Source organism: Theropithecus gelada, chromosome 19, assembly GCF_003255815.1.
Source record: "Theropithecus gelada isolate Dixy chromosome 19, Tgel_1.0, whole genome shotgun sequence".
Classification (NCBI taxonomy): Eukaryota; Metazoa; Chordata; class Mammalia; order Primates; family Cercopithecidae; genus Theropithecus; species Theropithecus gelada.
The window spans coordinates 10354881-10370143 of NC_037687.1; the positions used below are offsets into that span (position 1 = coordinate 10354881).

The 15263-nt window shown below is 49.4% G+C and overlaps 1 protein-coding gene and 1 pseudogene across 3 annotated transcripts in view; both read right to left on the bottom strand.

Moving 5' to 3' along the window:
* AP1M2 (adaptor related protein complex 1 subunit mu 2) overlaps positions 1–2483 on the bottom strand; it is a 17091-nt gene extending 14608 nt beyond the window's left edge. For 2 of the 3 annotated variants that reach the window (XM_025368965.1, XM_025368964.1), the window contains exon 1: positions 2364–2483. In XM_025368965.1, the coding sequence (XP_025224750.1) occupies positions 2364–2405 (42 nt within the window). In that variant the 5' untranslated portion in view covers positions 2406–2483. The remainder of the gene's footprint in view (positions 1–2363) is intronic. The other variant, XM_025368963.1, reaches the window with a different exon arrangement.
* Positions 2484–8080: 5597 nt separating this feature from the next.
* Positions 8081–14616, bottom strand: LOC112612892 (annotated as a pseudogene).
* Between the last annotated feature and the right edge of the window lie 647 nt (positions 14617–15263).

Here is a 15263-nt window from a genome sequence, read left to right on the forward strand (position 1 = left end):
GAAGGAAGGAAGGAAGGAAGGAAGGAAGGAAGGAAGGAAGGAAGGAAGGAAGGAAGGAGGGAGGGAGGGAGGGAGGGAGGGAGGGAGGGAGGGAGGGAGGGAAGGAAGGAAGGGGAGAGAAAGAAAGAAAGAAAAGAAGGAAAGAAAAGGAAAGAAAAGGAAAGGGAGGAAAGGAAGAAGGATAAAAAAAGGAAAAAGAAAAATGATTGTTCATATGATTGTGCCTGGTAGTCAGGAAGCCACCCATAATAAGTGAACACTTCTGGCTGGGCGCGGTGGCTCACACCTTTAATCCCAGCACTTTAGGAGGCTGAGGCGGGCGGATCATGAGGTCAAGAGATCAAGACCATCCTGGCTAACATGGTGAAACACCGTCTCTACTAAAAATACAACAATTAGCTGGGTGTGGTGGCACGTGCCTGTAATCCCAGCTACTCGGGAGGCTCAGGCATGAGAATCACTTGAACCCAGGAGGTGAAGGTTGCAGTGAGCTGAAATCACACCAGCCTGGTGACAGAGCAAGACTCCGTCTCAAAAAAAAAAAAAAAAAAAAAGAGTTACTACTTCCTAAGGTTGTTTTGTCCAGCGTCTGAACAGGGAGGACCCATGGCAGGTTCTCAAACATCTTAGTTCTCACTATTAATATTAACGGGAATATTATTTTCACCGCCACTCTTATTTTGGCTATTAAATGACAAGACAGGCTGGCTGCTGTGGCTTACACCTGTCATCCCAGCACTTTGGGAGGCTGAAGCAGGGGATAGCTGGGGCCCAGGAGTTCAAGACCATCCTGGGCAACATAGCAAGACCCCATCTCTACAAAAAAATAAAAAATAAAAATAGGCCAGATGTGGCCGGGCGCAGTGGCTCATGTCTGTAATCCCAGCACTTTGGGAGGCCGAGGTGGGCGGATCACGAGGTTAAGAGATTGAGACCATCCTGGCCAACATGGTGAAACCCCATCTCTACTAAATATACAAAAAATTAGCTGGGCGTGATGGCACGCGCCTGTAATCCCAGCTACTCAGGAGGCTGAGGCAGGAGAATCACTTGAACTCGAGAGATGGAGGTTGCAGTGAGCCAAGATCATGCTGTTGCACTCCAGCTTGGGCAACCAGGTGAGACTCCATCTCAAAAAAATAAAAAATAAAAATACAAAAATTAGCCAGGCATGGTGGCACATACCTGTAGTCCCGGCTACTCGGGAAGCTGAGGCAGGAGAGTTGCTTGAATCTGGGAGGTGGAGGTTGCAGTGAGCCAAGGTGGAGCCACTGCACTCCAGCCTGAGTGACAGAGCAAGACTCCACTAAAAAAAAAAAAAATTAAAAATAGCCAGGCATGGCTGGGCGCGGTGGCTCACGCCTGTAATCTCAGCACTTTGGGGGGCCAAGGCGGGCGGACCACCTGAGGTCAGGAGTTTGAGACCAGCCTGCCCAAGATGGTGAAACCCCGTCTCTACTAAAAATACAAAAAAATTAGCCTGGTGTGGTGGTGGGCACCTGTAATCCCAGCTACTCAGGAGGCTAAGGCAGTAGAATCGCTTGAACCCGGGAGGCAGAGGTCGCAGTGAGCCAAGATAGCACCACTGCACTCCTGCCTGAGTAACAAGAGTGAAACTCCACCTCAAAAAAAAGCCGGGCATGGAGGGGTCAGCCAGCAGCCCCAGCTACTCAGGAGTCTGAGATCAGCTTTGGCAACATAGCGGGATCCCTCTGCAAAAAAATGTCAAGAATTAGCCAGGCATGGTGGCCTGCACCTGTGTAGTCACAGCTACTCCAGAGACCAAGGCAGGAGGATCGCTTGAGCCCAGAAATTTCAGGATGCAGTGAGCTATGATTGCACCACTACACTCAAGCCTGGGAGACAGCAAGAGACCCTGTCTCCAAATTAAAAAAAGACAAGAGGAATAAAAGGACTTCAGGAAGAGGCAAGGCAGCCACAGATGGGGGGAGTTAGAGTCCCCTGTTCCAGCTGCCTTCCCCAGGTATTAACACTGTGGATGCCGACGGTGATGGAGATAATTTCAATTTGCTGAGTCCCTAATATTTCCAGAAAGGCCACTGTGCTAAGTAGTTTACACGCAGCGAGTTGTATTAATTCTCATTGGGTGGGGACCTCTGTTGCTCCCATTTTTACATACAGAGAAACTGAGGCCCTGGGAGGCGATCGCCTTGGCCTCAGGCACAAAGCGAGTGAATGCTGGAGGTGGGATTTGACCCGGGATTTCCAGGGATTGCGGGGGCGGGGGGTTGTTCCCAGGCCCCTTGCTGGGGACTCCGTGGCCTGCGCGGAGGGGTCGCCCCTGAATCCCCGGGAGCGAGACCTCACCTGTCCGTCTCCCAACTCCTCATGCCCAGCCTCACCTTGCCCTTGACGTCGAGAATGAAGACAGCCGAGGCGGACATGGTGGCAGCTGAGGGACCTAGGAGGCGGGCAGGGAGCGCCGGGAGGCGACAGCGGCGCCGCTTCCTTCTTCCTGCGGAAGCGCCTGCGCCCAGGTGAGAGCCCAGGTGTGTGCGTCTTAAAGGGGAGGCGTCCAGGTGAGCAGCGCTGTCGGCCAACGTGAAGACGGCTGCGGGGCCAGGAGAGGTACTACGACTTCAGATGCGTCTGCTGCCCCCCTTCACTTTCCCTAGCCACCCAGCAGTAATGACGGGTGGAGACCCCAGACCAGTCATCCATCCTTCCATCCATTCATTCATCCTTCCTTTCATTCATCTGTCCATTCACCATCCATCCATGCATCCTTCCATTCTTGCATTCATTAATCCATCCATTCATTAATCCATCCATGCATCCACTCATTTAGCCATCTTCCATCGATTCATTGATCCATCCATCCGGCATCCATTTATTCATCCATTTTTGCATTCATTTATTTATTCATCTATCCATTATCCATCCATCCATCCATTCATTCATCCATTCTAACATTCATCAATTTATTCATCTATCCATCCATCCATCTGTTCATCCATTCTTGCATTAATTTATTCACCTAAACATTTATCAATCCATCCATCCATCCATCCATTCATCCATTCTTGTATTCATTAATTAATTCATCTATCCATTCATCCACCCATCTATCCATTCATTCATTCATCCTCTCATTAATTCATCCATCCATTCATCTTGTTTCTCCTCAGTCTCACCCACACACGTCAGCCCCAGTACAACAGGGACTTTGTCTGGTTCATGTTTATGTCCCTAGTGCTCAGCACTGAGTGCTCAAAATTTGTCCAATTCATTCATTCACTCATTCATATAATAAATTTTACTGGTGAATTTTACTGAGTGAATTTGAAATACTCATTCATGCAGTAACAGGAACTGTGGACCAGGACAAATGTACTTGCTTTTATTATTCTTACAAATTACTTTTATTCATTCCAAAAAACCTTTTTTTTTTTTTTTTTTTTTTTGAGATGGAGTCTCGCTCTGTTGCCCATGCTGGAGTGCAGTGGCATGATTTTGGCTCACTGCAACCTCTGCCTCCCAGGTTCAAGCAATCCTCCTGCCTCTAGTAGCTGGGATTACAGGCAAGCACCACCACACCCGGCTAATTTTTTTTTTTTTTTTTTTTGAGACGGAGTCTCGCTCTGTCGCCCAGGCTGGAGTGCAGTGGGGTGATCTCGGCTCACTGCAAGCTCCGCCTCCCGGGTTCACACCATTCTCCTGCCTCAGCCTCCGGAGTAGCTGGGACTACAGGCGCCCGCCACCTCGCCCGGCTAATTTTTTGTATTTTTAGTAGAGACGGGGTTTTACCGTGTTAGCCAGGATGATCTCGATCTCCTGACCTCAGGTGATCCACCTGCCGCGGCCTCCCAAAGTGCTGGGATTACAGGTGTGAGCTACTGCACCCAGGCAAAAAAACTGTTTTTTGTAGAGACAGGGTCTCACTCTGTACCCTAGACTGGAGTGCAGTGATGCAATCATGGCTCACTGCAGCCTTGACTTCCTGGGCTCAAGCCATCCTCCTATCTCAGCCTCCCTAGTAACTAGAACTACAGGCACAAACCGCCACACCTAGTTAGTTTTTTTTGAGACGGAGTTTTGCTCTTGTTGCCCAGGCTGGAGTGCAATGACACGATCTCAGCTCACTGAAACCTCCGCCACCTGGGTTCAAGCAATTCTCCTGCCTCAGCCTCCCACGTAACTGGGATTACGGACATGAGCCACCACGCCCAGCTAATTTTTTTGTATTTTTGGTAGAGATGGGGTTTCTCCATATTAGTCAGGCTGGTCTCGAACTCACGACCTCAGGTGATCCACCTGCCTTGGCATCCCAAAGTGCTGGGATTACAGGCATGAACCACCACTCCTAGTCACACTTAGCTTTTGTTTTTTCTTTTTTTTTTTTTGAGATGGAGTCTCGTCCTGTCACCCAGGCTGGAGTGCAATGATGTGATCTCTGCTCACTGCAACCTCTGCCTCCCAGGTTCAAGCGATTCTCCTGCCTCAGCCTCCCGAGTAACTGGGATTACAGGCGTGCGCCACTATGCCTGGCTAATTTTTTGTATCTTTAGTAGAGACGGGGTTTCACTATGTTGCCCAGGCTGGTCATGAACTCCCGACCTCGTGATCCACCTGCCTTGGCCTCCCAAATGCTGGGATTACAGGCATGAGCCACTGCACCTGGCCCATACCTAGCTAACTTTTTTTTGGTTGTTTTTGTTTTATGTTTTAGATGGAGTCTGGCTTTGTCACCCAGGCTGGAGTGCAATGGCTCAATCTCTGGTCACTGCAACCTCTGCTTCCCAGCTTCAAGCAATTCTCTGCCTCAGCCTCCCAAGTGGCTGGGATTACAGGTGCCTGCTACCATGCCCGGCTAATTTTTTTTTTTTTTTTTGTATTTTTAGTAGAGATGGGGTTTCACCATCTTAGCCAGGCTGGTCTTGAACTCCTGACCTCGTGATCCATCCGCCTCAGCTTCCCAAAGTGCTGGATTACAGGCATGAGCCACCACGCCCGGCCCACCTAGCTAATTTTTTAATTTTTTGGGGTATCTGTATGTTACCCAGGCTGGTCTCACACTCCCGGGCTCAAGCAATCCTCCCACCTTGACCCTCCAAAGTACTGGGATTACAGACGTAGTCTGAGCCACTGTACCTGGTTTGTGCAGATTAAATGAGTTATTCTGTGCAACGTGGTGTTGGAAGGGAACTTGGAAGCTGACTGTCAACCATGTCGCTGAGAAGGAGGAGGATGAAGATGATGATCTGGATGATGATGTAGCAGTTGAGAGCACAGATGCTGCGTTTGATTCTTGACACCACCACACACTGGCTGTAAGGCATGGGCTGGTGATTGCACCTGCTGTGCCTCAGTCTCCCCTTCTGTTAAATGGGTATAACAGCTATGGTGCCCTCTCCTGCAATTGCATAGCCAAATGCCTGGCACAACCCCTAGCTCCATGCATGTTTCATGCACACCAGCTACTGCAGACCCAGATTCCACCCCATGACTTTCCTTTTTTTTTTTGAAATGGAGTCTTGCTCTGTCACCCGGCTGGAGTGCAGTGGTTCAATCTCAGCTCACTGCAACCTCTGCCTCCCAGGTTCAAGCCATTCTCCTGCCTCAGCCTCCTGAGTAGCTGGGACTACAGGTGCGTGCCACCACGCCTGGCTAATTTTTGTATTTGTATTAGAGACAGGGTTTCACCATGTTGGCCAGGATGGTCTCAAACTCTTGCCCTCGTGATCCACCCACCTTGGCGTCCCAAAGTGCGGTAGTATTGAGGACAGGGCAGAAGGAAAGGGAAAGTAAACCTCAGCCTTGCTCAGAACCACCTTGCTTGGCTGAGGGAAGGAGATGTCCTTCAGGGCCTCCAGGGAGCAAGACTCAGCCTACCCAGACCTCACCTGTCCTTTCCCCAAACACCGCCCCAAGCCGTTTATCAGCCCCTGGAGGTGGGGACTTAGAGAACAGCAGCTATCAGGATCATCCATTTGCCTCTCCACCTGAAATTAACATCAACATTGACAGCAGCACTGCACTTTAATGAAAACATTATCAACCAGGCCAGGAGCCGTGTTTCATGCCTGTATCCCAGCACTTGGGGAGACCAAGGTGGACAGATCACTTGAGGCCAGGAGTTTGAGACAAGCCTGGCCAACTTGGTGAAATCCCATCTCCACTAAAAACACAAAAATTAGCCAGGCGTGGTGACGCGCGCCTGTAATCCCAGCTACTTGGGAGGCTGAGGCAGGAGAATCACGTGAACCGGGGAGGCGGAGGTTACAGTGAGCCGAGGTTGCACCACTGCACTCCAGTCTGGGTGACAGAGTGAGACCCCATCTCAAAAAAATAAATAAATAAAATGAAAAATAAAAAGTTATCATCTGGCACAGGTCTCCTTCGCACCATCTTGGAAAGTCAGAAGCAGGGACACAGAGAGGTGAAGGCACCTGCCCAAGCCCGCGGCCACACAGCCTGGAGGGAGCTGAGCCAGAATTCAAATCTGAGTCCCAGGATTTAACAGTCTGGTCCCAGCCTGCTTCCGCCTACTTTGCTATATTGCTAGATGCAAATATTACTATTAGTAACACTAACTCTGGCTTAAATCGTGCTCACCCTAAGTGAGGGTGGCCCTAAATGTCTCCCATGTAGGAATCCTCAAGACAATCCCTTGAATTAGGGAAGCCTATTATCTTGTATTTATTTATTTATTTACTTGTTTATTTTATTTGTTTATTTGTTTGTTTATTTATGACAAGGACTTGCTTTGTCACCCAGGCTGCAGTACAGTAGTGCAATCACAGCTCACTGCAGCCTCAATCTTCTGAACTCAAGAGATTCTCCCATCTAGGCCTCTCCAGTAGCTGGGACTGCAGGTGAGCACCACCACTCCCGGCTAATCTTTAAATTTTTTGTAGAGATGGGGTCTCACTACGTTGCTCAAGCTGGTCTTGAGCTCCTGGCCTCAAGCCATCCTCCCACCTCAGTCTTCCAAAACACTGGGATTACAGATGTGAGCCACCTCCCCCAACTCTATTATATTCATTTGACAGATAGGGAAACTGAGGCCCTGAGAGGGTAAGTGATTTTTACAATGTCATCCAGTCAGAAGAAGCAGAGCTGGGATTTGAGCCCTGGAAAGCACAAGATTTTTTTTTTTTTTTTCTGAGACGGAGTCTCACTCTGTCACCCAGGCTGGAGTGCAGTGGTGTGACCTTGACTCACTGCAACCTCCGCCTTACGGGTTCAAGTGATTCTTCCATCTCAGCCTCCCAAGTAGCTGGGACCACAGGTTTGTGCCACCATGCCCGGCTAATTTTTATATTTTTAGTAGAGATGGGGTTTCGCCATATTGGCCAGGCTGGTCTCGAACTCCTGACCTTGTGATCGGCCCACGTTACACATTGGCGTCCCAAAGTGCTGAGATTACAGGCTTGAGCCACTGAGCTTGGCCTTTTTTTTTTTTTTTTTTGAGACGGAGTTTTGCTCTTGTTGCCCAGGCTGGAGGCCAATGGTGCGACCTTGGCTCACCATAACCTCCGCCTCCCAGGTTCAAGCGATTCTCCTGCCTCAGCCTCCCTAGTAGCTGGGATTACAGGCATGCACCAACATGCCCGGCTAATTTTGTGTTTTTAGTAGAGACAAGATTTCTCCATGTTGGTCAGGCTGGTCTCAAACTCCCAACTTCAGGTGACCTACCCACCTCAGCTTCCCAAATTGCTGGGATTACAGGGGTGAGTCACTGCACCTGGCCTTGATTTTTTTTTTTTTTTTTTTTTTTTGAGGCAGGGTCTCTGTCACCCAGGCTGGAGTGCAGTGGTGTGATCTCAGCTCACTGCAACCTCCATCTCCCTGGGTTCAAACAATCAAGCAATTCTCCTACCCCAGCCTCCTGCACAGCTGGGACCACAGGTGCGTGGCCACCACACCCAGCTCATTTTTATACTTTTCGGTACAGACAGGTTTCACAGTGTCGCCCAGGCTGGTCTCCAACTCGTGGACTTAAGTGGTCCACCTGCCTCGGCCTCCCAAAGTGCTGGGATTACAGGTGTGAGCCATCTCGCCCAGCCTAAAGCCCAAGACTTTATGTTGCTTCTGTCCAAAGAAGGGGGGCGGTCCTTCATGCTCCCAGCAGCTGTCTGCTGAGGTCACCTAGGGGGATGCAGTCACTGCTGGGTCCTCACCCCAGCCTAGACATTGCTGAACCTCAAAATAACTCGTCTCCTGGCGACCGGGTGCGGTGGCTCACGCCTGTAATCCCAGCACTTCGGGAGGCTGAGGCGGATGGATCACCTGAGGTCAGGGGTTTGAGACCAGCTTAGCCAAAATGGTGAAACCCTGTCTGGACTAAAAATACAGAATTAGCCAGGTATGGTGGCACATGCCTGTAGTCCCAGCTACTTGGGAGACTGAGGCAGGAGAATCCCTTGAAACCGGGAGGCAGAGGTTGCAGTGAGCCAAGATTGCGCCATTGCACTCCAGCCTGGGCAGTAGAGTGAGACTCTGTCTCAAAAACAACAACAACAAAAGAAAGAACTCATCTTCTGGGTCCCTGAGATGTTTTCAGGCAGTAAACAGAACCCGAAAGCCTGGGCCCAGTGCCCTGGAATCTGAAGCTCCAGGCCTGTTTGGCATGAAAAATTCATGAGCCCAAAAGCTTCCTTGGGGTCAGAGAACAGAGCAGCTCTGTGTGCAGGCTCTGCCTGTCCCGCCTGCCCCACCTCAGTGGTGACCTCCCCCATCCCCCTGAGGCTGTGGCCTTGTCCTAGTTCCTTCTGGATGCCTGGAGCCTCCCCCAGCCTCTCCCAGGGACCATGCCTCTAGGCCCTGTCCACAATCCCTTCTCCACACCACTAAAGGGATCTCTCTGAAACTCACAATTATTTTTTGACTCTCACTCACTCTCACATCCTCTATGCCCCCACCCATTGCCCTCCAACCACCCCCACCTGGCACAGTCAGACACCTGCTGACCTCTGCCACAGGGCACCACCTGAACCTGCTGCCCCAGACACCCTAACTTCCCGAATTTCAGTTCCTCTCCTGCTGTTTCAAGCCATCCTCCCAACTCAGCCTGCCAAGTAGCTGAGACTACAGACATGTGCCACCACAGCTGGCTGGCCACTTTAGCCATTTTGCAGTGCACAGTTCGGTGGCATTAAGCACTTTAATGGTCATGCAACCATCACTACCATCCATCTCCAGAACTTTCTCATCTTCCCAGAGGAAAACTTGTCCTCATGAAATACTCCTCCTCCCCATCCCAACCCCTGGCACCCACCATTCTTCTTCTCCTTCTTCTTCTTTTTTTTTTTTTAATTATTTTGAGATGGAGTCTCGCCCTGTTGCCCAGGCTGGAGTGCAGTGGCGCGATCTCGGCTCACTGTAGCCTCTATGTCCTAGGTTCAAGCAATTCTTCTGCCTCAACTTCCCTAGTAGCTGGGATTACAGGCACTCACCACCACACCCGGCTGATTTTATTTTATTTTTTTATATTTTATTTATTTTTATTTATTATTATTCTTATTATTTTTTGAGACAGAGTCTTGCTCTGTCGCCCAGGCTGGAGTGCAGTGGTGTGATCTTGGCTCACTGCAAGCTCTGCCTCCTGGGTTCACGCCATTCTCCTGCCTCAGCCTCCCGAATAGCTGGGACTACAGGTGCCCGCCACCATGCCTGGCTGATTTTTGTATTTTTAGTAGAGACAGGGTTTTGCCGTACTGGCCAGGCTGGTCTCTTGGCCAGGCTGGTCTCGAACTCCTGACCTCGCAATCTGCCCCCCTTGGCCTCCCAAAGTGCTGGGATCATAGGCATGAGCCAATGCACCCAGCTTTTTTTTTTTTTTTTGAGACGGATTCTCACTTTGTCGACCAGGCTAGAGTACAGTGGCACAACCTCGGCTCATTGCAGCCTCCTCCTTCTCCTAGTTCAACCGATTCTCCTGCCTCAGCCTCCCAAGTAGCTGGGATTACACGCATCTGCCACCATGCTGGGCTAATTTTTGTATTTTTGGTAGAGATGGGTTTCGCCATGTTGGCTAGGCTGGTCTCGAACTCCTGACCTTAAGTGATCCACCCACCTCGGCCTCCCGCAGTGTTGGGATTACAAGTGTAAACCACTGCGCCCAGCTACTCAGGAGTCTGAGATGGGAAGATCACTGGAGCATGGAAGATCGAGGCTGCAGTGAGCTATGGTTGCACCACTGCACTCCAGCCTGGGTGACAAAGCAAGATCACATCTTAAGAAAAGATTGTGCTGAGCCAGTTCCTGAGAAAACAACAAAATACAAAATAAATAAAGAAAGAAAAGGAAAGACGAAAGTTCCTTCCAGCAGAGATATGAGAGGAAAAGAAAAAAGAAGTCCCCTGTGACATCCCCATACCCCAATCTTCATCTCTCTCATAACCACTGGCTCATTCAGATCTTTTTCAGCTAGGTTACATGCAAGGGTGTGTGTGTGTGTGTGTGTGTGTGTGTGTGTGTGTGTGTGTGTGAGATATTGTACCCTCTTTCTCCTCTTTCTCTCTCTCTCTCTCTTTCTCCCATGCCATATAAGACTATACAACTTGTGGACAGGCACAGTGGCTCTCGCCTGTAATCCCAGAACTTTGGGAAGCAGAGGCGGGTTGGAGCACTTAAGGCCAAGAGTTCGAGACCAGCCTGGGCAACATGGCAAAAAAATCTGTCTCTACTAAAAATATAAAAACTGGGAAGGCTTGATGGCTCACACCTGTAATCCCAGCACTTTGGGAGGCTAAGGCAAGTGGATCACCTGAAGTCAGGAGTTTGAGACCAGCCTGGCCAACATGATGAAATCCTGTCTCTACTAAAAATACAAAAGATTAGCCGGGTATGCTGGTGGATGCCTGTAATCCCAGCTACTCGGGAGGCTGAGGCAGGAGAATTGCTTGAACCCGGGAGGCAGAGGTTGCAGTGAGGCGAGATCTCTCCACTGCACTCCAGCCTGGGTGACAGAGCGAGACTAAAACAAAACGAAACAAACAAACAACAACAACAAAATATATAGAGAGAGGCCGGGCGCGGTGGCTCAAGCCTGTAATCCCAGCACTTTGGGAGGCCGAGACGGGCGGATCACAAGGTCAGGAGATCGAGACCATCCTGGCTAATACGGTGAAACCCCGTCTCTACTAAAAAATACAAAAAACTAGCCGGGCGAGGTGGCAGGCGCCTGTAGTCCCAGCTACTCGGGAGGCTGAGGCAGGAGAATGGCGTGAACCCGGGAGGCGGAGCTTGCAGTGAGCTGAGATCCGGCCACTGCACTCCAGCCTGGGCGGCAGAGCGAGACTCCGTCTCAAAAAAAAAAAAAATAGAGAGAGAGAGAGATTAAGCTGAGCATGGTAGGGAACACTTGAAATCCCAGCTACTCCGGAGGCTAAGGCACATAATCGCTTGAACCCAAGAGAAGGAGGTTGCAGTGAACTGAGATCGTGCTGCTGCACTCCAGCCTGGGCAACAGAGAGAGACTCTGTCTTAAATTAAAAAATAAATACTACTTGCTATTATCACTCAACAATATGACCTGGACGCTACTCCGGAAAGCATGTGGTTGAAGGGGAAGGAAGTGTGTCTGGGGTGTAAAGTCGGACTCCCTGGGTTCAGATCCTTGCAGAGTAACAGGCTGATTATGTTACTATGGGTAATTATTTCATCTCTCTGGGTCACTTTCTCCAATTGGAAAATTGTTATAATGATTTAATATAGAGTGCTTGGGCCAGACGCGGCAGCTCACACCTGTAATCCCAGCACTCTGGGAGGCCGAGGCGGTGGATCATGAGGTCAGGAGATTGAGACCATCCTGGCTAACATGGTGAAACCCCTTCTCTACTACAAATACAAAAAATTAGCTTGGCGTGGTGGCGGGCGCCTGTAGTCCCAGCTACTCAGGAAGCTGACGCAGAATTGCTTGAACCCGGGAGGCAGAGGTTGCAGTGAGCTGAGAGCACGCCACTGCACTCCAGCCTGGCTACAGAGTGAGACTCCATCTCAAAAACAAAAACAAACAAACAAACAAAAATATATATACACACAGAGAGAGACAGAGTGCTTTACTGGGGGAGCCTAGATCGCACCACTGCACTCCAGCAGCCTGGGTGACAGAGTGAGACCTTCGCTCAAAAAAAAAAAAAGGTGCTTGGCCAGTGTGGTGGCTCGTGCTTGTAATCCCAACACTTCAAGAGGCCAAGATGGGCAGATCAGTTGAGGCTAATGAGACCTGGTCTCTATTTCAAAAAAAAAGAAAAAGAGTTTGAAAAATAATAATAATCTAAAGCACAGGCCGGGCACGGTGCCTCACGCTGGTAATCCCAGCACTTTGGGAGGCCGAGGCACGCGGATCACAAGGTCAGGAGATCAAGACCATCCTGGACAACCTGGTGAAACCCTGTCTCTACTAAAAACACAAAAAATTAACCAGACGTGTTGGCGGGTGCCTGTAGTCCCAGCTACTTGGGAGGCTGAGGCAGGAGAATGGCATGAACCCGGGAGGCAGAGCTTGCAGTGAGCCGAGATAACGCCACGGCACTCCAGCCTGGATGACAGAGCGAGACTCCGTCTCAAAAAAAAAAATAAAAGCACTTAATGCCTTGTCTGACTCTGACTAAGCTTTCTATAAACATTCACTCTTTCTTTCCTTTCCTTTTTTTTTTTTTTTTTGAGACCGAGTCTCATTCTGTCGCCCAGGTTGGTGTGCAGTGGTGTAATCTTGGCTCACTGCAACCTCCAGTTCCCAGGTTCAAGTGATTCTCCTGCTTCAGCCTCCCAAGTAGCTGGGATTACAGGCATGTGCCACCACATCTGGTTAATTTTGTGTTTTTAGTAAAGACAGGATTTCTCCATGTTGGTCAGGCTGGTCTCGAACTCCCAACCTCAGGTGATCCTCCCACCTCAGCCTCCCAAAGTGCTAGGATTACAGGTGTGAGCCACCGCGCCTGGCCTTAGAGACAGGTTTTCATCATGTTATCCAGGCTAGTCTTGAACTCCTGACCTCAAGTGACCCTCCTGCCTCCCAAAGTGCTGGGATCACAGGTGTGAGCCACCGCTCCTGACTAAACATTCACTCTTATTATAATCTGCAGGCCCACCTCTTTTTTTCTTAAACGACTTAAAAAATTCTCATTTTGAAATGTAACATATATTTATTTATTATTATTATTATTTATTTTTATTTTTATTTTTTTTTTGAGACAGTGTCTCATTCTGTCACCCAGGCTGGAGTGCAGTGGTGTGATCTTGGCTCACTGCGACCTCTGCCTCCCGGGTTCAAGCGATTCTTCTGCCTCAGCCTCCCAAATAGCTGGGATTACAGGTGCGCACCACCACGCCCGGCTGTTTTTTTTTTTTTTTTCTTCGTATTTTTAGTAGAGATGAGGTTTCACCATATTGGCCAGGCTGGTATTGAACTCCCGACCTCGTGATCCGTCCACCTTGGCCTCCCAAAGTACTGGGATTACAGGCGTAAGCCACCGCGCCCGGCCTGTTTATTAAGGCCTCACTTTATTGCCCAAGCTGGTCTGGAACCCCTGGGCTCAAGCAGTCCTCCTGCCTCAGACTCCCAATGTGTGTGAGACACTGCACCCATGAAAACGTAACATACGTATATGTTATATACGTATGTTACATTATATATATAGTGTGTGTATATGTGTGTGTATACATATACACACACATATATATTTGCATCATAAATGTTATTCCTGACGTGGGACAGATTCCTTTCATCCCCCCAGGTGAATCACATGGTACCCTGGACAGACCTAGGAAGCCCTCCCTTTCACCATCTCCAGGGCGGTAGTGAGAACGGCAGGTGCTGTGGACTGGGAAGGCTTTGGAGTTTCCCAGCCTACCTCTTCTCCCTTTCTCAACAAAGGATACCCGTTCCCTATTATTCCTCTTATCCACTCTTCCCTTTAAAAAAAAAACCCACAAAACCATCATCAATTAAAAAACACAAAGAAAACCTTTTCAAGTATTGGGAGTTAGGGGTCCTGGGCTGGGACTTGGGGTTACAGGTCACCAAGAAAGAGGGAGGGGAAGAGAAGGAGGGGCTGTCCCTACTGCTGGCTTTCTTCTTTACTGCATGCTATGGCAACTGTGTGTCGACCTCCTCTGCTGGCAACTGTACATACGGGACCACTGAGCCTGGAATGAAGCAGTCTTTTTTTACATTTTTTTTTGAGACAGAGTCTCACTCTGTCGCACAGGCTGGAGTGGAGCAGCATGATTTCAGCTCACTGCAGCCTCCGTCTCTTGGGTTCCAGCAATCCTCCTGTTTCAGCCTCCCAAGTAGCTGGGATTACAGGTGCCTGCCTCCACGTCCAGCTAAGTTTTGTATTTTAGTAGAGATGGGGTTTTGCCATGTTGGCCAAGCTGGTCTCAAACTCCTGACCTCAGGTGATCCACCTGCCTTGGCCTCCCAAAGTACTGGGATTACAGGTGTAAGCCACTGCACCCAGGCTAGACATTCTTCACTGATAAAATGTTAGGCTGTTTCTCAAGGTGTGTAACCCTGATGTCAGCTCATTTGATGTTGAGATACTGATCCACCAAATAGAGGGTGCCCCAGACATTCAGGTCATCCTTGAGTTCCACGACCACATTCTTGCCCACAAGGGACTTGAAAAATGAACAGAAGAGCATGATGCTGGCGACCTGACCAGGAAAAGCAACACATATTTTATTTTATTTTATTTTATTTTATTTTATTTTATGTATTTATTTTGAGATGCTGTCTCACTCTTTCACCCAGGCCGGAGTGCAGGGGCACAATCTTGGCTCACTGCAACCTCTGCCTCCCGGGTTCAAGCAATTCTCTGCCTCAGCTTCCTGAGTAGCTGGGATTACAGGTGCCCACTGCCATGCCTGTCTAATTTTTTTTTTTTTTTGGCATTTTTAGTAGTGACAGGGTTTCACCAAGTTGGCCAGGCTGGTCTTGAACTCCTGACCTTGTGATCCACCCACCTCGGCCTCCCAAAGTGCTGGGATTATAGGCACGAGCCACCGTGCCCGGCCAGCAACACATATTTTAAAAGGATAGACGTTGGTTGGGCACAGTGGCTTATACCTGTAATCCCAGCACTTTGGGAGGCTGAGGTTGGTGCATCACCTGAGGTCAGGGGTTCGAGACCACCCTGGGCAACATGGCAAAACCCTGTCTCTACTAAAATACAAAAATTGCCACTGAACTGCAGCTTGGGCAACAGAGCAAGATTCTGTCTCAAAAAAAAAAAAAAAAAAAAAAAAAAGGCGGAGGGGAGTGGGGTTGAGAAGGTCAAGTATTCACAAAC